Source organism: Pomacea canaliculata, linkage group LG14, assembly GCF_003073045.1.
Source record: "Pomacea canaliculata isolate SZHN2017 linkage group LG14, ASM307304v1, whole genome shotgun sequence".
NCBI lineage: Eukaryota > Metazoa > Mollusca > Gastropoda > Architaenioglossa > Ampullariidae > Pomacea > Pomacea canaliculata.
The window spans coordinates 1065792-1089065 of NC_037603.1; the positions used below are offsets into that span (position 1 = coordinate 1065792).

The window sequence follows — 23274 nt, forward strand, 5'->3', positions numbered from 1 at the left end:
CTATCAGACTTTAAGCTTCGAGATCAATGAACCCAAACAAAACAGACCTGTCAGGACTGCTGTCCCACCTTGAGTCCATAAAGACCTAAGGGACCAAAATAAATTAAAAATACACTTAAAAACATAAGGTAGAAACAACTGGGCAACAAATATATCGTCTTAAAAATGCGATGTTCACTTACAATATACGACACTACTATGTGCAGGTACATCACAGAAAACCTTCCATCCACGCAGACTACCTACACACTTCACTGCATTCCTACGCTTGTTACTACGTTTTCCCTTTCCCTTCAATTTTCTTAAAAATAGACAAATTATTTTGGACAAATAGCAGGTTTATGACACTCAGATGCCACAAGGCTACTTTGTCTAGGAAAGACAAAGATGACTATTTATTGTACACTGTTATTTTTCCTGATTGTGTATTTACTACATAAAAACAATGTATGTGATGCATTTTTTTACACCAGGTTCTGTTGTTTATTGTAGGTTCTGTGGTCCGGCGACAACAGTGACTGTGCCATGCACATGTCCTCCAAGTGTGAGTGTCAAGACCCTGGGTGAGGCCGTGTGGTGGACAGGAGAGTGCTACACTGCTGTAATAACACTCTTCCCGGAGCAAGTTCACCTGCTACACACGGCGCCTCCCACACTCTTTGTCACCGGACCGCCCGGTACAGGTAAAACTGTGGTGCTGCTGCTGATGGCCATAGAGTGGCTGCGATGTGGTCACCACGTCTACGTTGTCAGTACGTGGATGGAGAGTCGTGCAGCGTGCACCATGTTGTATCACCTGTTGCTGCAGACAGTAAAGACACAACAGTCAGCAGGTGTATCACCCGGTCAGCCTCACCTCCTGCTGTATGACCTTTATGACGGTGACGACGTGGAGAAGGCCGTCAACGACTTGTCACAGGCGGCGAGCGGAGGGTCGTTGTACGTCATCGCTGATGAAGTAGGGAGTAAGCGGAGGTGAGTTGTACAGCGTGTGATGTGACGATAGACACACAGGTAGATGTTGTCTGCATTTACTGGATTACAACTATTTGGTGCTTAACAGGTGATGTTTCCTCAACAGTTGTGACACCTGATGGAGGTGTTGTGTTGTCAACATAGATTTGTTTTGAAGCATCGGCTGTTACACAGATTGTGTTGCAACACGTGTCATTATTGGGACATCACTTACTTGATAACATCATTGGTAACAATATTACACATGATACAAAGACAGAATCACACATTAATAATAGTACACAGTGTAACGCGTGTAGCTACATCCTATGTTACAGAATCAGAATCTTCCAGACTTTGTGTGAGTTGCTGCTGACACGAGTTCCTCGTCTCCATCTGTGGGCGGCAAGTTGTTTCCATGGAGACGAACCCGCTTGCTGGCAAGAGGAATATTTAACAAGACCCCTCCGCTCTCCTCCGGCCGTCGTCAGGGAAGTCGAGCAGGACGCGAGGATCGCTACACACCGTGATGTACTGCAGTACAGAGAGCGAGGTGTGCCCGACCACACAGACGGCCCGCCAGTCACACGACTGTCCCACCGAGGTCAGCATCACTCAGGTTACACGCCAGGTGGCTGTGTGACGTGCGGTCGTGTGGTGGCCAGCTTCCTACACAGTCTCCGTGTTGGTGTTACAGGTAGGTGTGTGTATTGTGTAGTGTAACGTTGTTTACAGTTAAACACTTACCTATGTGATAAATAACGAACGGGTGAGAAACAGTCTTGTAAATAAGACTGTGTTAGTGACGTGTGCCTCTCAGTTTACGTGATGACGTCACGATACTATTGTTTATATCCATGTTGACAGGGAGAAGCACAACAACATCTACAACATTGACCTCTACCAGTGGCGGCACAACACCACCCTGTCTACAGTGGAGAGACGTGCTGGTGTTGTACAGGGATGACGATAGTGATCAGTCGGGTATGGTCACAGGACTGCAAGAAGCAGGTATCCCAGTGCGGGTGATGGAAGATGATGACATTGAGGACGTGGCCACGGCCCGCAGTGACGTGGTGTGGGTGGCGCGTGGACATCGTGTTGGTGGTCTGGAGAGAAAAGTCGTCGTCTGTCTTCATTACGGATTTTTTAGATCTAAGATGTCACAACGCTTCAACTTTATCAGTGCCTATTCCTCTGACCGACTTTACCTCATGTCCCGCTGTACGTCACAACTTGTGATTGTCTCCCCTGACGACAAGCCGCTAGAAGGTGACTGACACTGACACTGACACTGACACACCTGTCACCTGCTGTAGTCGTGTGTCAGTCTCTTACACCAACAGTTATCTTTTAGTGTTTGTCCTCTTCTACTCTCAGTCTATCACCACGTCATCACCTTATGATGTAATAGATATGACGTCATTACAGATTTTTATATCACGAAGTCTGTGTCTCTGTTTACAAAACAACAAGTGTAATGGGAGGAAAAATTTTCCCTAAACCTGCTTCAATCGATGTTGAAGATGTGTGAAAAATAGTAAAAAATAGTAAAAAATAATCAGGGAATGTACAAATGAAAGATTTCTGCACCCGCTGTGTTACAAAAGAATAACCGATTGTGAGACGTGGTGAGTTCTGCTTCTGCCGACTTCGTAAACAACTCTAAGCTTTGGTGAACACGGGCCAGGTTATGGCCTCAATGAAACAAAAGGACAAAAAAAGAAAGAAGGCTTCAAGTTCTGAAGAAAGTGCGATGGAAAGCTCCAAAATAACGGACGGAGAAGAGAGAACAGGCCGTCTTCGTGAGAGATCGGATAGTAAGTCCAAAAAAGGTAGGCCGTCGCAGTCTAGAGACAGGCAACAAACGCTACTTACACAGGCCTTTGTCGTCAAACAAGGCGACAGTGCTGCTATTGTAGAAAGACTCGAGGCCTTACAGAAAACGACGATTCGATGAAACAACTGATAGAAAACAGCAGATGTTCACTTGCTGAGCAAATTGATAAAAAAATAGAAATTCTTACAAGCACTTTGTTTGAATTAAGAATTGAAAACGATCTGCTAAAAAAATCTTAGAACAAACGCAAAAACAAGTAAACAGCTTGGAGGAAGAATCACAAAGTTTGAGAATACAATGTGCAGAGCAGAAGGAACAAATCAACGTGCTGGAACAGTACTCACGACGTGAATCCATACGTGTGTTCGGGATACAGGGAGACAGAAAAGAAGAAACACCTGCAGAATGTGAAAAAAAAATACTGCATATGATTCAGCATGTGCTTGGTCTGACAGATATTGATAGTGCCAAAATTTCAACACTTCATCGAGTGGGGAGAGTGACGACAAACAAACCTCGACCAGTGATCATAAAATTCGTGTCGCGCAAGGACAGAGATCAGGTCATCAAAACAAGAAACAGACTTAAGGGGTCAAATGTTGTCATCACAGAAGATCTGACTAAATTAAATTTACAAAGACTAAATCGTCTGCGGCAACACGATGGAGTGTTAGATGCCTGGTCAGCGGCAGGAGGTCGTTTATTCGTTAAACTAATAGACCTATCCATAATGGAAATCAAGAACGGAGACACCAACCCCATAGAGAAGAAACTGGTGGGGGTTACAAGAGAGCAACAGCGACCAAGCAGGGAACCAAATAGACAACAGAGATATCGTCAGGGGGAGCAACGACGGCAGCAAGACCAAAGACAACACCATCAGAGTCAGGACGGATGGGGGACGACCGTCATGGGGCCTCACCGTCACGTTCCCACTTTTCCCCTACCACTATTCGACGCCTTCAACTACCTGGGTACATGCGCCGAAACCTGTGTTAGAGACAGATATGGTCCTCCATCAGCATGACTCTAACAAGGAACAGCAGCCTTCCGCAAGTGATGTGAGCAACATTGATATGCAAAACACAAGCAGAACATTGGATAATCCACTTGTGTAATTGTGAAACACTAATGACAAAAAGCAGTAGATACTCGGTATGTAGAAACTGAAAATTCATGGATATATTTGATTTCCCCTCAAAAACCAGTGTGTACTGGTAAGTAACTTTCATATATATATGTTCTGTACTCTTTGAACCTTAATAAGGGTAGTGAAGAAGCTAGTAGGAATACGCAGAGCCAAGGATGGGTTACCTTTTTTTTTTTTTTTTTAAATAACCCACCTTTTTGAGATTCTCTCTATTAAATAAAAAAGTAAGAGACAGTTATTAGCGCATTTAAATTCTAAACTGCACGAATTCTTACTACTTAGAATCCAGTGTGCTTTCTTTCCCCCCGCCCATGTACTCGCATCAAGAAAAAGTACGCAGCCGTAAATAAAGGTAGCGCTTATGCACAGCAAAAAGCTCACCGACGTAAACATAGATGCACAGTGGGACTTTTATGTCATCCCTTTCTGTAACAATATGCATCATCGACATCAATACATCGGTGAATACCGCTCATGGCAAAATGCTGTGGCCTTGCTGCGCCACCGTGCCAGCCTCTTTTTGTTTTTTACCTTTGCTTATGTCCTTGTTACTTTTCTTTCGCTCTTTTGTACTGTGTCTACTTCTGTCCACATGTGTCATACCTAGTTTTGCTTTTTGACACCAAATGCATTGTTCTTTGTTTACAGTTAATAGTCAGACCAAGAGTAGAGAGACTGTTAGCAATAAAATGGTATAATATGACAACTGTATTGCTGCCTAGAAACAAAATTAAAAATGACAAGCATTAAGATTTGCTCAGTAAATTGTCAGGACTGGGTAACCTACAGAAAAGAAAAGATGTATTTAACTATATTAGACAAAAAAATTATTCAATATATTCCTACAAGATACACACTTTGACCCTAAACAAGAAAGGTATATTAGATCTGAATGGGGGTACACCTGCCTTTTTGCATCCAACAATACCTCATCTAGAGGTGTTGGAATTTTATTTAAAAATAATTTTGAATTTAAAGTTAATAAAGTGTATAAAGATGAGAAAGGAGATTTATTTTTGGCAATGATAGAAACTATGGAGAGAACCTATTATTAGTCAACATTTATGGACCAAATAAAGATAACCCGGAATTTTATGTGAAACTAGAACACTTAATTCAAGATACGCAGATTAGTAAAGTAATAATAGGGGGTGATTGGAATCTAGTTATGGACCCTAACATAGATTACCATAATTACAAACATAAAAATAATCCGAAAGCCTGCGTAAGGGTAGAAACTTTAATAGACGATTTAGAACTAATAGATATATTGGAGATATTTGAACCAGAAATAAAGCAATACACCTGGAAAAGATCCAACCCTTTACAACAAAGTAGGCTGGACTTTTTTCTTATTTCAGAATCTTTACTTCAATATGTAGCTGAGCAGATATCGAATTTGGATATAGATCAGACCACTCAATGATTACTCTTACTCTCCAGTTTGGGGATAAAATAATACCTCACACTTTATGGAAATTTAATTCCTCTCTCCTAAAGGAAACTTACTATGTAAAGGAAGTACATGAGACCATTGACAGAGTTGTAGAACAATATGCTGCTCTCCCTTATAATAGAAACAGCTTATCTAAAGTTACAGACCAAGACCTACAATTAACAATATCAGATAAATTGTTTCTCGATGTACTACATATGGAAATTAGAGGAAAAGAGTATAGCCTACTCAACAATGAAAAAAAAAAGCATCTGAGTTAGAAAGAAATTTAGAAAAGGAAATTAAAGTGCTAGAAAATGAACAAAATAAAAATAACTCAGTTTTGAAAATGTTGGAGGAAAAAGAAATAGAACTGAGATCCCTTAGAGAAAAGAAAATGGAGGGGATCATAGTACGGGCAAAGGCAAAATGGTTGGCAGAGGGAGAAAAATTAATAAATACTTTTGTAGCCTAGAGAAAAGAAACTATGTAAATAAAAGAATTATGAAACTTATTAAAGATGATGGAAGTTGTATTACAGATGCAGAGGAAATAAGGACTGAAACTAAATTATTTTTGAAAAGCTTTATCAAAAGAGAGAAATAGAACAGTGTGAAATAGATGAGTTTGTTAATGATATTCCTAAATTGCCCGTCATGGTGGCAGAAACTCTGGAAGGAGAAATCACCATAGAAGAAGCAGGAAATGCCCTTAAGAGTATGAAAAATGGGAAAAGTCCAGGAACAGATGGGTTTACAGCAGAATTTTTTAAGTTTTTTTGGAAGAAATTAGGGTCATTTATCATAAGGTCACTTAACGAGGCTTTCAGAGATGGGGAACTTTCACATCCTCAGAAGGAAGGACTCATTACTTGTATACCTAAGGGTGACAAGGCTAGAGAATTTATTAAAAACTGGCGGCCGATATCGCTCTTAAATGTAGTCTATAAAATAGGTTCAAAATGTATAGCCACGCGTATTAAAAAAGTACTTCCATTACTGGTCGCGGATGACCAAACAGGATTTATGGCTAATAGATACATTGGGGACAATATTAGATTCATATATGACCTGATAGTTTACCTTGACCACAAAAATCTACCAGGTTTATTGCTTAGTTTGGATTATGAGAAAGCGTTCGATACCATAGACTGGTCCTTTATGCACAAAGTATTAAGGACACTTGGATTTGGGACTGATATCTGTAACTGGATAAAAACATTCTACCAAAACATTAAGTCAGCGGTTATGGGTAATGGAAGACTATCAGATTGGTTTGAAATAAAACGTGGATGTAGGCAAGGGGATCCAATATCACCGTACCTATTCATACTTTGTGCTGAAGTCCTAGCAGTAATGATAAGGAAGAATGTTAATATAAGAGGTATTAGAATAAATGAAAAAGAACATAAAATATTACAGTTTGCCGATGACACACAAATCTTTATGGAGGGCGATGAAGTATCGTTTAATAAGACTTTGATTACATTAAATAAATACACTAGAATGTCAGGACTACAGATAAATTTTGAAAAAACAGAAGCTATCTGGCTAGGAAATAGAAAAAATTCACCCATAAAATATGCCCCACACCTGAAGTTTAAATGGAATCCATCAGAATTTAAAATATTAGGGATATGGCTAAGCACTAAGTTAGAAACATGTTACACTCTAAACTTTAAGGAAAAATATATTGAAACAAGGAATTTAATGAAATCCTGGCTTAAACGAGTTATTACTCCAATGGGAAGAGTGGCTGTATTAAAATCATTAATACTATCAAAATTAATTTATTTATGGATACTGCTACCCAATCCCCCTATCCAAGATATACAAGAACTTCAAAAGCAATGCTTTAACTTTGTGTGGGATGGAAAACCTGATCGAATAAACAGGAAAGTTGTAGTGAAAACTGTTCGTAATGGGGGTTAAGTATACCCAACATTTATCAATATATAAAGCGCTAAAGCTGATGTGGATTAAAAAGCTAAATGTCACTGAACATAAATGGAAAGATGTAGTGATAAAGACATACCCAAAACTCGTAGATATTGATAAATATGGCCCAAATGTGTACTTTGACACACAACATAAAAATAAATTCTGGAAAGATGTATTAAATGCTTATGGGGAATTCTATTATTATGTCAAGCCAGAGACATCAGAGGAGGTGATGGCAGAACCAATACATTTAAACAGTAGATTTCAGCTTGGCAAGAATGTTATTTTCTTTAAAAACTGGGTTAGTAAAGGGTTATATAGAATTCAAACATTTTTATAATGAATCTGGTGTACTTCTGTCCCTGGATGGAATTAATGCAAGTATGGAACAACAATAGATATAGTTACATATATGGGATGTGCAAAAATAATTAAAAAATTTATACAGTCAGTGGGCATTACAATTAGGAACAACACTGCACAAGAAACTTCAAAAGCTATTAAACTAATTAATTCTATAAAGAAGGTTCCAAATATTATTACGAATATTGACAGAAAGTACAATCAGGCCCAAATGTTGTGAAAAGTGGGAAAATAAAATGGGGGTTCAATTACCCTGGAAAATAATATTTTCAAAGGTTCAAGGAATAGAAGATATTAAACTGAGATGGTTTTCAGTGCAGAATTACACACAGAATTCTAGGTACAAACTCCCTGGCAGAATATATGGGGGTAGAAGTTAATAATAAATGTACTTTCTGTGGCAAGGAAAGGGAGACAATTGAACATTTATTTTGGCGCTGTAAGGCAACCAAACTATTTTGGACAAGCTTAGAAAAGCAATAAGAGAAAATGCCCTAAAAATAATAAATTAGCACTTAACGAATCTGTAATACTATTTGGATATGAAGCAAACTGTCCAATAGATAAGACGTTAGAGAATATACTACTAGAAGCAAAGTGGTTTATCTATAAATGTAAAATAGAGAAGAAAACAGCCAGACTTAAGAGTTTTTATGCTACAGCTAAATAGAAAATACAAGATTGAGGAATTTAGTGCACTTGTTAATATGAAATTGCATGAATTTATAATAAGCTGGGCTGATTATAAGAATTTTATGAGTTTATCTGGAAATATATAATTTCACGACTATGTTGTTTAATGTAAATTGCATGGTGCAACATATTAATCTAACACTAGCCAAGTGGACACCTTTCTTTTTTTTTTTTTTTTTCCTTCCCGCTCTATCTCTTCTCTTCAGTTATGGATTTTGTCTAGCAGATAGATGTATTTTTAAAATTGTTGAATTTGTTGAATTTATGTGCACATGTTCATTGTTTATGTTTGATATATGTATTGCTTAATAATAAAAAAAAAATTACTTTGCCTGTACAGTTTTACAAGTAAAGTATAACTGAACAATTTGTGTGATATTTCATTGTTTAAAAATTGCTGTTTTATATAGAAAATATTTTGGTTCTTCATGGTTAGCTGCTGTGAACAAAAATGGGTCTTGCTATTATTGCTCTGAATAACAGTTTGTTGCTGTTGCCTCGAGATTAAATAAATTTGTAAATTTCTATTATGCAAACGTTCCGACATAGTGAGGGTGTAGTTACTGTCGTGTAATGACTAGATCGAACAATTGTTTTCAGCTTTTTACTAAAGCTTTTTCTACTTTTGATATATACATATATATACATTTGCTGAACTTGTGTGAAAGATAATTTTTGTACAAAGGAGAAACAAGTTTTTGTGAGAACAGTATGGCTGCAGTTTTTGTGTCAGTCAAACTCTGAGTTATGCTGGAACAAACTGCACATTTCTGGAAATTGTTTTGCAGTTTGTGGTATGCAACCAATGAAGATGGAGGTTCTCTGTTAAAAATTTTGCAATCACAACAGCATGATTGAGTCTGCACTGTGATGTCTCCAAGCGTTTATTGTAATCTAAATACTTGTTTTGCTAATCCTTCAGCCAGTAAATCAATCATTCAATCATCATCCTCGTAATCATTCATAATCATCCTCGTAATCATCATCAATATGTACTTGTACTTGTACTAATGGACTGCCTGCAGGCGATTTCTTTTCAACCTCTGGAACGAACGAATGATTGATACCTTATGTGCATATGATTGTATTATATTGCAAGATATTGTAATTTCTATTTCATGTATCTGTGAGACAAAATAAATGTTATATAAAAAAAAAAAAAAAATGAAGACTTCAACTAGTGCGAATGAAAATCTATATCACAACTCAAAGTAATGCATACTCAACTTTCATTGAATATGTAGATTGGGAAAATAAACCGTGTATGTGTCCATACTATTGACCATCTTTTAAACAGTTGTTAATCTGAGCACACGGTTGAATGAAAAAATGGCGGAATATCAGTGCGGTCTATGTTATCGGATTTTCTCAAAACAAAGTCTCTTATTTGATGAGAAATGTGTTCTTGTCAAGTGCTTTTAGTGGTGTTTGTACATTTGTACAGGTAGAACTTGATCTTACTGCCAGCCCTATTAACCCCCTTTCTGTCCGTGCTGGCTTTGTGAAGCAAATGTTTAAACAACCCGTAGTACATCCAGAGCTCTGCCACCCCGACCCTCACCCTACTTACCTCCTCGTCCACCAAAGCTGGCAATACCTGAGACCTGAAATCTCACAATCTGTCAACTGTGTTCTGTCGCCTTTGTCTGTGGTGGTGTTATCCTACTATACAGGTACATGGATAGAACTACAAGACATAATATACACCTTTCTTTAAGTGAATGGACTGTGTTGTGTGTATAATATTCCGTAACTATGGCAATATCTGACTTACCTCTGTTACTCTGGTCATAAAAGAAAGTGGAAAGATGGCGGATCAAGTCATTTCTACTCGATGTTTCTTCCGGGTGTCAACGAAGTCTACCGTATCGGGTTTTCCCACATCATACAACAAAACTATAAATATCTGTGGTGGTTGGGTAAATAGGCAAATCTGCTGAAATGTTGAGCTACAAATAGAAACATTAACGGAAATATTATTATTTTCGGGTATTTTCAATATGGAATAGACTTTAACTGACTGATAAAGACGATAAATTATAATAAATAATAAATATATTATAAATTATTAATGATAAATTATTATTTGTAATATTTAGGAAGTTTGACGCCAGAATAATTGTTAGATTTTTAGAACTGAATATTTAGTCTGTGATTTAATTTTTACAGACTGTTGATGCTTAATGTTCGTGTGATTTATGAAGTGTGAAGCCAGCGTCCAATATCTATGGGATATTGCACAGAGCAGAGGCTCTGTAATTACCATAAAAAGTGTATAAATCTGAATGCGATAGATAAATTTTCTACATCACACACGCTGACATTGCACTTGACACTAAAATGTTCTTTAAGTACGTACCGCCACACAAAATAACTTTTTGTTTAATGAGTATTTTATGTTCACATGAAAGTAAAAGAAAATACAAATGAACAAAAAACAAAACTTGAGTCTCTATCTTTATTAGTTTGGGAGACATAAAATATATATATAAGCTGTTTGTGACGGCTTTCCTCCTGCTTTGAGGGCTCCTGACAAAACACAGAAAGATTACGGGAATTATAAATGTCTTTTGATAGGAGGTAATTAATATTAACTTTTTCTTGTAGTCAGTCTGACGCAGGATACAGATACATGAGTAGAAGATACAGACTAGAAACATCAATGACATAAGCAGAAAGAACGACAGAATGAAAGAGAAAGATGTGATACGAAAAACAAAAAGGAAAATGTCAAGGATTTAAACTCACCGTCATGGAGAAAATATTGCTGACCGTGTAGGGACTGAAAACACCACGGTCAGTGAACACTGAACGAGCACGACAAGCCACCTGTACATATTAACAAACAGATGAGACCACGTGTCACTTGTACATGTTAACAGATCCTAAATCACACACCACTGGTATGTCTTAGTAGACAGATTAACACTGTATATGTTAGCAAACAGAAAGCAAAGTAACAACAGAACACATCTTTGTAAGAGACTGAGTGAAGTCCGTGTGCTAAAAACAATGGAGAGGCCACCTTCATATTTTCTTTTTTACAAGTTTATTAGTCGTGTCTGTACCAACAATGAGCAATTGTTTAAAAATCTTTTTAGTTAATTTGTTGTGTATGTCAACAGTCAACGTGAGTTTGATGACAGTTTGGTCTTGTGCGTGCTGTGTACAGCAGTCAAGCAAATGTGGTCGTTGAAATCTCAAAAAAATGATTGCAATTGTGGGACATCCAACTGCCAAGGCAGAATGAACATGTAGTGAACATACATGCCCTGCCTATTGTCAGCAAAGCTCGGTAATTTTACAGTCCTGGGAGGGCAATGTTGCGTAATGTGATCGGGCGTCGCGTGACTTGCGCTCACAGTCATACAAGCAAACACACACCTGACGCGAGCAACAAGCCAATCACACCTCAGTGAACAGATAAGCACACACACATAGAGACAGACAAAAAATATATATTTCACAGTGGTAACGAAAAAAGTGTGGCCGAACAACTCACAGGGGAAAAAAATCAAAGAAAGAATAAAAAAAAATAATAAGGCAATGAATAACCACACTGCCAAATAAAAAAATATAAAACGACCTACAAGTAGCAACTTCCGTAATACAAGTAAACTAATAGGTGCCTCCTAATCCAGCACCACACAGAATCTCAACTAAAGACAACAAAAGCTCCCCCCTCCCAGACCACTGCCTGGGGAAACCCGAACCCCACCACCGCCCACTAACTACGTCACGCCCCCGTCCACTGTCCCACAGTCTGTCCTCGCGACCACTTCATTTAGCGCTCGGGTGACAGGTCGATGACGAGTCCATGATTTCGACGAGATGAAGATTTTAAGGACGACTGTGTAGAGCAGTTTGACGATTGAACACAGTCTCACAGTTGAACACAATCTGACGGTCGACAGTGATCCGACAACGATATGACAGTCGACAACAATCCGACTGCTGACTGTTGACAGCATTGGCATCAGAGGATTGATGGTAATCTGGCCACAATCTGAGGTTGCTAGGACCGGTCCCATACACCAAGCTATAGGGACTGCACCAAGCAAGATTATCGTCGACCAAGATTGTCGCCAGGTGAGCTGTGTCACGTGTCACCCGTTTCACCGCAGCGCAGCTCACGGGCCGTCGACATTTGCATACGCGGCCTTGACACCCCGACCTTGAGGGAACACCGAGGAAAATCCACGCGTGCGCATGCGCAAACCAACTTGTAGTACACGCTTGAGTTTTCCCCAACAATCGGAGGAGGACAATTTAACATCTTTTCACATCGCGCTCTTGACAAAAAGCTGAAAAACGCTGCATTTTGTGTGTATGGTATATAAAGTATTATGTTCTATTTAAATCTATTTGATATGTTTCTGTGATTTCCAGTTTTTGTTCACAAATAGCATCTGAGAAGGCATCAAGATCAGTGTTAATGACAGTGACCATCAAGCGACTCAAACTGACTGAAAAGAACCAAGTGTATGTGAGAAACGCTTATAAGTACAGCGTACGAAGTCCTTAGTCTGTAGATACAATGATAACATTGGTACTGCATACCTTTGTTTGTTTGTTGTTGTTGTTGTTTTTACGTACCTTTACAATTAAGCTGAAATAGGCCACATAGACCTTTTGCTGGAAACATTTTATTATTAAAAACATACCTCAAGATAACTAATGTGAATTTTTTATTTACGACTAGACTCCACTGTAGAGCTTTTTTTCCGAAATCATAACATTTTGAATCTGAAATAATTATAAGTTGATAAGAATAGAATTTTGTAAAAACACCTTTGCAAAGATTAAAATGTTCTATGTCGTAAGTTATTCTCACAGGCAACTGTAGGTACAGGAGACCACTCTGCGGTGCTGATCGGTACATATCTGAGAGTTATTTTTGGGATTAAGTTCTCCATCTTGGAAGCACAGGTTGCCGATCAGACATGTGTTTGGCTAAAGACACAAGCCGAGAGCACTTTCTTCTGTGTTTCTCCTATTCTTCCTTCTGTCTATCACACGTTTATTTAAATGTTCATGTAAGAGTGAGACAGCAAAAGACGTATAGAAACTTCGTGGTTATGAGTTTTAATGGAGGTACTCCTACTCATCTGTGATCCTTTGATGTTTGTTGTCTCCTACTCATCTGTGATGTTTGTTGCACCTTTTGCCTCTGTTTAGGATGGTTTATCAGTTCTTGTGGTGCGTCATTTCTTACAACAGACATCTTCCTCCACTAACGGCTACTGTCTCCTCTTCTTCCATCTTTGGACTTAAGAGTGAACTTGATTTTGTGTTTCCTTCACTGACACTTGTAGTTGTGTAAGCATTGGGGACCAGTGCGGACTATTGTACACCAGAGTGGGCCAGTATGGAGCAGTGTGGACCATTGTGTCTAAAGACTAACAAAAGTCATGTCAGACAAATCAGCAACAAAGCATTGAGCTAGTGGTCACATATTATTTGTGTATAGACCTAGTGATTGTATATATATATAATAGAGCTAGTGGTCACACATACCTTGCGGGGTGTAGTGCATGCTCGGGAATACTTACATACCAAAGATGTCATACACAGGAATGTGAAGGGTAGCCATGTTTTATCACCAGGTAGCCTACAGGTGTGTCTCACTGACTCCACAACTCTCTTCCTTCTGATCGTTGTAAGGCAGCCAGGGCAAGTTATTTGGTTATTTGTTTGGTTATCACTTAGTTATTTTATTATTAGTGAAACGTTGACTACCGTACTTTTCACATCGTTGTTGTCAGCTTTTCTTTTTAGATGAAAGACACTGCTCGTTAGGGATTACCTTCTGTTGCTTGCTTCCTGAGTGAGCGGTGTTATCTTCATCGGTAGCAGCGCCTCTTTCTTTAGGTTTAGTACTCAGTCTGTAATCTTACTTCTTGTGATGTGAACTATCGAAAACAAACACGTGTCTTTGTTTGCTGGATGAGGTCTACTTTGCTTTTACATTTTATTGGCTGCCTTCTCTCACTGTCGCCCCTCTATTCCTTGGGATTCTGTAGTTTTCTGGGAAGATATAGTCACCGTACATTCGTTAGTTTTATCTTCGCCCTGATCATCTCTTTCCTGACAGACGACAGTCGCTGTCCACCTTCATCCTCCATCTACATTACGTCACTGAGGGCTAACATCTCGTCAGCAATGGCTGATTGTGAGATTTTCTATCATGACATGTCACGGCCAGGGTATAATGTGTGTTGTGACAAGATGTTGGCAAACTGTAACAGTGTCATGTTAGTTGGTTTATTTGCTATCTGCTGTATATTTATATTGTCAGCCTGTTGTTTGACTTTGTTGAAACAGTGCTCACGTGGTGCCTGAGTGCGACGTGGCTGTTAAAACTATTTTAACCACTTAACAACAGTCTGTACCTGTTTTAAACCAACAACAAGAATCTTTATTGAAACACTCATTGTGAAACGTGGAGGCGACATTTATAAACGATTTGAAACAACATTTGTACATCGTGTGAATGTGTTTGTGCCAAACAGTTAAACTTGTAACATGTGTTGTATAAGTGAGCCGCTAGTGTTTGTTGTGTTTACATCAATAAATCTCTTAACTCAATGAAGCGGGTTTTGATGGACCACTCGTGTCTGTAATTAGTCTCAGAGTTCTGCCCCCTTTGTTGACCACTGGCAGTAAACAATATCAGACTGAACACTTTAGTGCACGACACTGACATTACAGTCTGACGAGGACCTTTGACATCACGTGTAAAGCCTCACAGTATACACATAGTGACACAGATATATCACTTATAGACTGACACACACACGGATATGATGACTTATTAACAGACACACACAAACCTCTGAAACAGACAAACTTGTTGACACTTTTTTTTTTGGTAAACATAGACACAGACCACGTGATGTAAAAGTGTGTAATGACGTCATATCTATTACATCATAAGGTGATGACGTGGTGATAGACTGAGAGTAGAAGAGGACAAACACTAAAAGACAATTCTTGGTGTAAGAGACTGACACACGACTACAGCAGGTGACAGGTGTATCAGTGTCAGTGTCAGTGTCAGTCAACTTCTTACGGCTTGTCGTCAGTGGAGACAATCACAAGTTGTGACGTACAGCGGGATATGAGGTCAAGTCGGGGAGTGGTAAAGTTGTACAGTGGTAAATACTGATGTCCAAATAAATCATAATCAAGCTTCTCCAGACAGACGACGACTTTTCTCTCCAGACCACGAACATGATCTCCACTCAACACCCACACCAAGTCACTACGGGCCGTGGCTACGTCCTCGATGTCATCATCCTTCATCACCTTCACTGGGATACCCGCTTCTTGAAGTCCAATGACCATACCCGACTGATTACTATCTTTATCCCAGTACAACACCAGCACGTCTCTCCACTGTAGACAGGGTGGTGTTGTGCTGCCACTGGTAGAGGTCAATGTTGTAGATGTTGTTGTGCTTCTCCCTGTCAACATGGATATAAACAATAGCATTGTAACGTCATCAGGGAAACAGACACACGTCACTAACACAGTCTTATTTACAAGGTTGTTCCTCACCCGTTCGTTATTTATCACATAGGTAAGTGTTTAACTGTAAACAACGTTACACTACACAATACACACACCTACCTGTAACACCAACACGGAGACTGTGTAGGAAGCTGGCCACCTCACGACCGCACGTCACACAGTCAAATGAGACGTCACCTAAGTGACCCTGACCTCGGTGATACAGTCGTGTGACTGGCGGGCCGTCTGTGTGGTCGGGCACACCTCGCTCACTGTACGGCAGTACATAACGGTGTCTAGTGATCAACGTGTCCTGCTCGACTTCTCTGACGACGGCCGGAGGAGAGCGGAGGGGTCTGGTTAAATATTCCACTTGCCAGCCGGCGGGTGCGTAGTCATGGAAACAACTTGCCGCCCACAGATGGAGACGAGGAACTCGTGTCAGCAGCAACTCACACAAAGTCTGGAAGTGGCTGAATTTTAAAAACATAGGATGTAGCTACACGCGTTACACTGTGTACTATTATTAATGTGTGATTCTGTTTGTGTATCATGTGTAATATTGTTACCAATGATGTCATAAAATAAGTGATGTCACAATAATGACACGTGTTGCAACACAATCTGTGTAACAGCCGATGCTTAAAAACAAATCTATGTTGACAACACAACACCTCCATCAGGTGTCACAACTGTTGAGGAAACATCACCTGTTAAGCACAAAATAGTTGTAATCCAGTAAATGCAGACAGCATCTACCTGTGTGTCTATCATCACATCACACGATGTACAACTCACCTGTCCTCATTCCCTTCTTCATCAGCGATGACGTACAACGACCCTCCGCTCGCCGCCTGTGACAAGTCGTTGACGGCCTTCTCCACGTCTTCATCGTCATCAAGGTCATACTGCAGGAGGTGAGGCTGACCGGGTGATACACCTGCTGACTGTTGTGTCTTTACTGTCTGCAGCAACAGGGGATACAACATGGTGCACGCTGCACGACTCCCCCACCACGTACTGACAACGTAGACGTGGTGACCACATTGCAGCCACTCTATGGCCATCAGCAGCAGCACCACAGTTTTACCTGTACCGGGCGGTCCGGTGACAAAGAGTGTGGGAGGCGCCGTGTGTAGCAGGTGAACTTGCTCCGGGAAGAGTGTTATTACAGCAGTGTAGCACTCTCCTGTCCACCACACGGCCTCACCCAGGGTCTTGACACTCACACGTGGAGGACATGTGCATGGCACAGTCACTGCTGTCGCCGGACCACAGAACCTACAACAAACAAATGTTGGATACTTCACCTCATCTTACTAATAAAATGACGAACTATATTTATATTGAGCAATTTACATTATTTACTACAAGTTGTTTGAAACATTTAATGATAATATGTTTTGTCTTGACGTACTGACGTACTTCTATGATAAGAAACAAAACCAAAAATTGGAAGTAGTCACTAAATTCTGTTTCTCTCTCTGTCACTAACTGTCTACTGTCTACTAAGAGTTGTACATGTCGCGGTGAAGCATAAATTCTTCTCTCTAACTTTATTCTCTTCACCAATAAATACTGTCACCTCCGCAATCTAACGCAAACCGGGAAAAAATAGCTATTGTTAACTTTGTGAAAATAGTTTAGCTGAGTGAATAAACAAACTAACCTCACATAACTACTACAAACTGTACAGAATCTTCATAAAATATTTACAGTAAACCTCGATTTCACGTTTCTCAAGTGACCGCCATAATACACGTGACATAGAGGAAACACTTTATTTGCTTCAGGTGACATCCAGACATGGAGAAAATGTGACAGACACTGCATGTCACAATCCTGTCTAAACATATTACGATGTCAAAGTCCAACAGGTGAGCAGCCAGGTTGTGTCCGTGTGTAGACAAGACTTTATGTCCCCGTGGGGAGGAACTCATCCAAGGTGGCCTGTCCTGTGAGTTGTGCTCGTATTTACAACATCACGTGTTCCGCACGTAGCACGTGTCCCAACATGTCGCTGCATGAAGGCAAACTTCCCTCACGTGTCCAGCGCTGTGTGGGCTTCGGACACTTGTTGGTGGCGGACCTGTTGATTTTCAATAGTAGTCGTCGTCACTTCCGGCGTCACCATCATCTCCATCTCTACTGTGTGTCACAGACGCAGCTTCTTCGCACATTTTGTAGACGCTGTCACCTGTAGCCAATGTTACAAGGTGTCTATACATATCACAAGCTGTATATTACATTAAATATTTAAGCTGGTGAGAGAGACACTCACAAGGTGTCGGGAGACTAGTAGACAGACATTCTTGAATGCCTTACTGTGTATACTCTCTGTGTCTACAATCACTACACGTGTAGACGCAGTCCCCTGTAGCGAATTTCACAAGTTGACTTCAAAGCCACAAACCACAAGCTGCCGATGACACTGTACATGGCACATGGCAAACTCCTCACAATGACTACAACAGTCAACTCACAGACTCCTTGTTTGTGGCCCTCGTCACGTGATTGGCTGTTTACAAAAACGAGAGTTCTGTAATGAGAGGTCTGTAATCATCTAGACAGAACACTGGGAGACAAGGGGTTAATTAGGGACTATAATGAACAGTAAATATTTAAGCTGGTGAGACAGACACTCACAAGGTGACGGGAGACTAGTAGACAGACATTCTTGAATACTTTACTGTGTGTGAGACTTGTTCAGTCTGTGTGTCTCTTGTGTCTTATAAACATGTTTATTTACAGCGCGTATACAACAACCTGCTACTGAAGAAATAAACAACATAAATAGATGGTGAGTGGCTCAAAGCTCAAGAGTGTTTAGTGACGACTAAGGTCAGATGGAGGAGGTTGTGGGAGGTTGTGATGATAGTAGACCTAACATCTTGTCATCTCAATATCAATGTCAGTCTTCCACTGAATGTCACCACACGTACATTTGATATCAACATGTTATTTACACGTAAACACTCGTACAGTGTTAGTTGATGTTGTGATACTAATTGTACACAGTGTATCTTACCGTGCTACTAGTGTCTTGTACACGTGACGTGTCATGTGACTGTCAGGCCCAGACACAGTCACACATCGTGTCCACCATTCGCCGAGTTTCTTTAACACGTGACTACTGACGTCACACGGGGTCTTGGGGTCACACAACTGATCACAGCACAGACACACACCAGCGATGTCGGCGGGGTCAGTTGTTTTTAGACAGTAATGCAGGTCCTTTGACAGAATTTGTGATATTAACAACTTTTCGAAAACAGGTTGTCAAAAGATCAGGTCACTACAAGTTTTTAACATAAAAGAGATAAAAATATTTATATTCCTTAACAACCTCTCTGGATCTGAATGTTAGATAGTTTGCTTACGTATATTTAAATGTAACTGTACATAAGATGCTATTCAACAGGTAAAGATATGTTTATGTATGTAGGTAGAAGTGTAACGAACATGCCTGTATATGTATATAATTAATGTTTCTTGGTAAGAAATTATGCCTGATTGTCTTATTATAGTTAGGTTTAATTTCTGTGAAAATGTCCATTTGCTTATAGATGTCGTAGACATACTGTGTTGTACTGTAAATAGTGTAAATATTTCACACCTGTAAATGTAACATTTTAGTTCAATGACATGTCTGCGGATCGTGCTTGGACATGAATAAGTGACCACGTGCTCCACTCCTCTGCCGTTTTCGATAAAAAAAGAGCCATCCATTTATTGCTTAACAATGCGGATGATGCTGGTGATGGATGCTAAAGGCAGCATCGCACTGACAGCCACCCGGATCAGAGGTCAGCACCGCGTCACCACCACTTATGGTATGGCTGATGGTGGAGTATCGCTACATTCCACCAACATCCGGGTACCTACTATGTCTGTACAGATGATACACTTATCAGCTCGGTCTGCACAGGTCAGTCGGGTCCTTTTCACCAACACTTTCTCTCTCTACCCTCAGAATGATGTGCCAACGACAAACAGTAAATTTCCACCTTCGATGCTGTCTGCGTTAATGACTGGATGTTACCAAAGTTTCTCTCTCACTTTCGGTATTTCATCACGCAGCCGCTACTTATCTAACCTCAGTGCATCTACCCTGGTACCAGACATTTAAGATGCTTATCGGCAAGCGACTAACAAACTAGTTTATGGCCACCTACTACACAAGCTAACTTTATTATCCAGGTGGCATAAAATGGTTTTTTTTTTTCATTCTTGTCGTCTGCTAATATCAACGTAAGTCCGAAACCACTGACACCACTTTACTAAATTCAAAAGCAGTACGAAAACGAAAGCGAATCAGTTATAAAATAGATCCACTGTATGTACAATATTCAACATAATATCAAAACAATCGCATATATTCTTTTGAAAATAGGGAGACTGATCGTTACCTCAGTGAGTTGTGAGTCGTGAGAGATGGCCTGCTGTACCTGGTCAGTCGTGAGGTTAGGGACGGCGATGGTCTTGGTGATGCGCAGACCGGGACAGACATCAGACACCAGGTGAGACAACATGGCCTCCGCTTTGTTCAGCTGTGTCACGGCGTCTCTCAGCTTCTTTCTGATGGTCTTGACAATATCCTCCTGTGACATTTTAAGGTCGTTTGTAATGTCACCAAACGACATCACATTGCAGACGACAAGACCGTAATGTCTGTGAATAAGAAGCACATCAAATTTTCCCTGTTTCCAGTTCTGTGGCAAGTCAGGAGGCAGGCTGGAGGCTCGGGGTAACTGGGCAGCCGCCACAGAAAAACAAGGTTCACTCAGATATTGTCCGAAGTGGAGTCGGGTGATTCCAACTAACACTTCTCCTGTCTTTTCTGACAAGTTCTGAAGACATAAGAGAACTTGTTTCATGGCTGTGTCATCTCTAATGTCACTGTCCTGGGCTGTAGCAGGGTGAGAAATGGAAGTCTCATCTGTTTCTGATGGAGTCATCACCTGCGTGTTTGAAGGTAACACAGCTTGATGTTGTGGTTCATGTGTTTTGGATGACTTCAGTAAAGATACTATTTTTGTTAGAAGACCCCTTCGTTCACGAGCTTTTTCAGATGGGGAGTCAAGAATCATGACATCCTGACCAGCAATCGTCTGTCTACTCATCGGCACGCGGTTGAAGTAGACAGGAGGCAGGAAGTAGGCGCGAGACTTGAGGTCAGGGTACGCGGCCTCAACCCACTGGAGCCAGAATGTCTGAACTTGTGCTGACAGTGTGTCCTGTATGTAAGCAAGAACAGTTTACTTGGCGTCAACACTGTTGACTTTGTATCTTTTTCATAAATTGCGTTTGTCATTGGGTTGTATGAAAAGTGATGTATACATCTATATTTGTCTGAGGACAGCTATTTATATAAGAATCAAGTTTATTCAATGATATATTGGCCGTTTTGCTCGACAACCTTTTGCTATCTTTTAGTAGACTTAATATTTTCTTGCTCATAGACGGAGCTGTCTTTATCGGCCAAAAACTAACAAGGTGCTCATTTACAGCCTTATTTCAACTGAACAGTATGCCACACAAAGAGTTTTGAAAGGAGAGAGAAGTGAAGGTCTGACGGATCAAGGTTAGGCGAGTATGGTGGGTGTGCAACACGTAACATCCAAGCTCCAATAAATTGTGATTGCTTTTCAATCTTGTGTGTGATTTCGCTTTGTTGTGCAGGAACACGACTTCTTTACGATTAACGAGAGCTGTATGATAGATTCGTTCAAACTGTCCAAATTTTAGCTGCTTGAAAAAAACGCGGCAACTTTAAAAGTCCGCCACACATCGCCATGATGATAGTCTACTTTCGATGTCTGATGTGAATCATAATGTCGGCAATTTTGACGAAAGTAAAACAGTAAAATATGGCGAAAATGCAAAGCTTGGTCTTTCATCTTCAGCTTGTTGTAAAATCTTTAAAACTCAACCAAATCGCTCAATTTTTGTTATCGAATAAACATGTTTAAGAACTGTCGGATGTCAAATGAGAAACACTGACAGAGATGTGAACGACTCTCGTACTTCCGAAAATAAATTAAGTCGATCGGTTTCAACTCTGCCTCATGACTCTTCCGACAACCCAATAGCAACTCAGTTCACAAGATACAAACAATTTTATTTTAAAAAGTTGTTGACATCTTTCAGCTTTCTAGCCTTTTTAACACAATATTACTACATTCTTCCCACTCATGAATTGAGTAATGATAATTGTTGTTAATTTGTTTTCTTTAAGTTTCTCGGTATTTTGGTGATTAGAGTTTTTATTGCTGATCATTGTTTCTAATGTTATATCTTTTGTTGTAGCTACAGCCATTCATTGTTAGCTACCTTGGTTCACTGTTAGCTATCATCATCCATTGTTACTATTTTCAATTGAAGTTGTTGCTGTTGATTGTAGTTTCTACAGGTATGTTTTAACAGCTTATTATGGACCTCGTCTACTCATGATAGTCACTACTGCACTAACCTGAGCACCAGTCACCTGACGTATGAGTCTGACCACCATCTCGATCTTAGATGGGACACCGCGGATGATGACAATCTTCATACCTGGTACAGGTGAGGTGTGAGGGTCGAATTCTATATCAGTGCCTGTCTTCTTACTGATCTCTTCAAGTGGACGTTTTCTTCCTAAGAAGCCTGGGATGCATTTTAATTGTAAATAATTTATCACTCTTAATATGACTACTTATTGTGTCACTTTACTAAACCAAATCCAAAGTTAAATGTATTTTCATCATAAAACTACTGAACATTTTTTTTCGTCTTTACTTTCTTCACTGTCCTTATAGTTTTGCTTTCTCGAGACAACTACTGCGTGAAGTCCTTTAAAACACGTGAAATGAACACAACTCACTGGGACCTTTAAGCACATTTGCATGTCGATCACAACTGTATATTAACACAGCTTACCAATAGCAGTAAGAACTCATGTGTATAAACACAACTCACCAACATCTGTAAGATGTGCAGCCTGTGCATCAGTCACGGCGTGTAGGTAAACTTTGACCCGACATCCACCAGCGGCCTTCTGGCGTTTGACCTGTTGTTAGACACAGGAGAAAGAAATTATAATCAGGACACTATGTATGTAAACTTTTATAAAAGCGTTAGTGACATGATGTGAACATTAAGGTATTGACATAAAAAGAGAAACGTAGGTGTTGATGTCACGTGACTGTATTACTTGCAGGGCCGGCGCTAGGCTGTGTTGCGCCCTAGGCGAAAGAAAAATTCTGCGCCCCTCCCCCCCCCCCACCTCACAAAAAGTGAACCATGATATATCATTTATTTTGCAATTTATGTAGTCCTGGTCATGAAATTGATGCTTAAAACCTCACTTTCCTTGTTTTTTGTTGTGCAAAACGAGTTATCAGTTCCT

The 23274-nt window shown here is 40.0% G+C and overlaps 2 protein-coding genes across 2 annotated transcripts; one reads left to right on the forward strand and one right to left on the reverse strand.

Moving 5' to 3' along the window:
• The first annotated feature begins 751 nt into the window (after positions 1-751).
• Positions 752-2286, forward strand: LOC112554936. The gene is made up of 3 exons (XM_025223014.1): positions 752-975; positions 1293-1651; positions 1822-2286. Exons 1-3 carry the CDS (start codon positions 761-763, stop codon positions 2232-2234), a joined length of 987 nt encoding a protein of 328 aa, XP_025078799.1. The 5' UTR covers positions 752-760; the 3' UTR covers positions 2235-2286.
• A 16485-nt stretch (positions 2287-18771) lies between these two features.
• LOC112554934 lies at positions 18772-23010 on the reverse strand. The gene is made up of 4 exons (XM_025223012.1): positions 22845-23010; positions 22360-22523; positions 20297-21124; positions 18772-19121 (listed from the first exon to the last, which is right to left on the reverse strand). Exons 2-4 carry the CDS (start codon positions 22438-22440, stop codon positions 18912-18914), a joined length of 1119 nt encoding a protein of 372 aa, XP_025078797.1. The 5' UTR covers positions 22441-22523; positions 22845-23010; the 3' UTR covers positions 18772-18911.
• Between the last annotated feature and the right edge of the window lie 264 nt (positions 23011-23274).

What these genes read in the sequence shown, in the direction of transcription:
- LOC112554936 (XM_025223014.1), top strand. Translation starts at nt 761, where the DNA reads ATGGAGAGTCGTGCAGCGTGCACCATGTTGTATCACCTGTTGCTGCAG. An exon ending in GAAGTAGGGAGTAAGCGGAG is followed by an intron (nt 976 to 1,292) that starts GTGAGTTGTACA and finishes CCTATGTTACAG; the next exon opens with AATCAGAATCTTCCAGACTT. An exon ending in TCTCCGTGTTGGTGTTACAG is followed by an intron (nt 1,652 to 1,821) that starts GTAGGTGTGTGT and finishes CCATGTTGACAG; the next exon opens with GGAGAAGCACAACAACATCT.
- LOC112554934 (XM_025223012.1), bottom strand. Translation starts at nt 22,440, where the DNA reads ATGAAGATTGTCATCATCCGCGGTGTCCCATCTAAGATCGAGATGGTG. An exon ending in GTCAGGTGACTGGTGCTCAG is followed by an intron (nt 21,125 to 22,359) that starts GTTAGTGCAGTA and finishes GCTTACATACAG; the next exon opens with GACACACTGTCAGCACAAGT. An exon ending in ACGACTCACAACTCACTGAG is followed by an intron (nt 19,122 to 20,296) that starts GTAACGATCAGT and finishes ATTCTGTCAAAG; the next exon opens with GACCTGCATTACTGTCTAAA.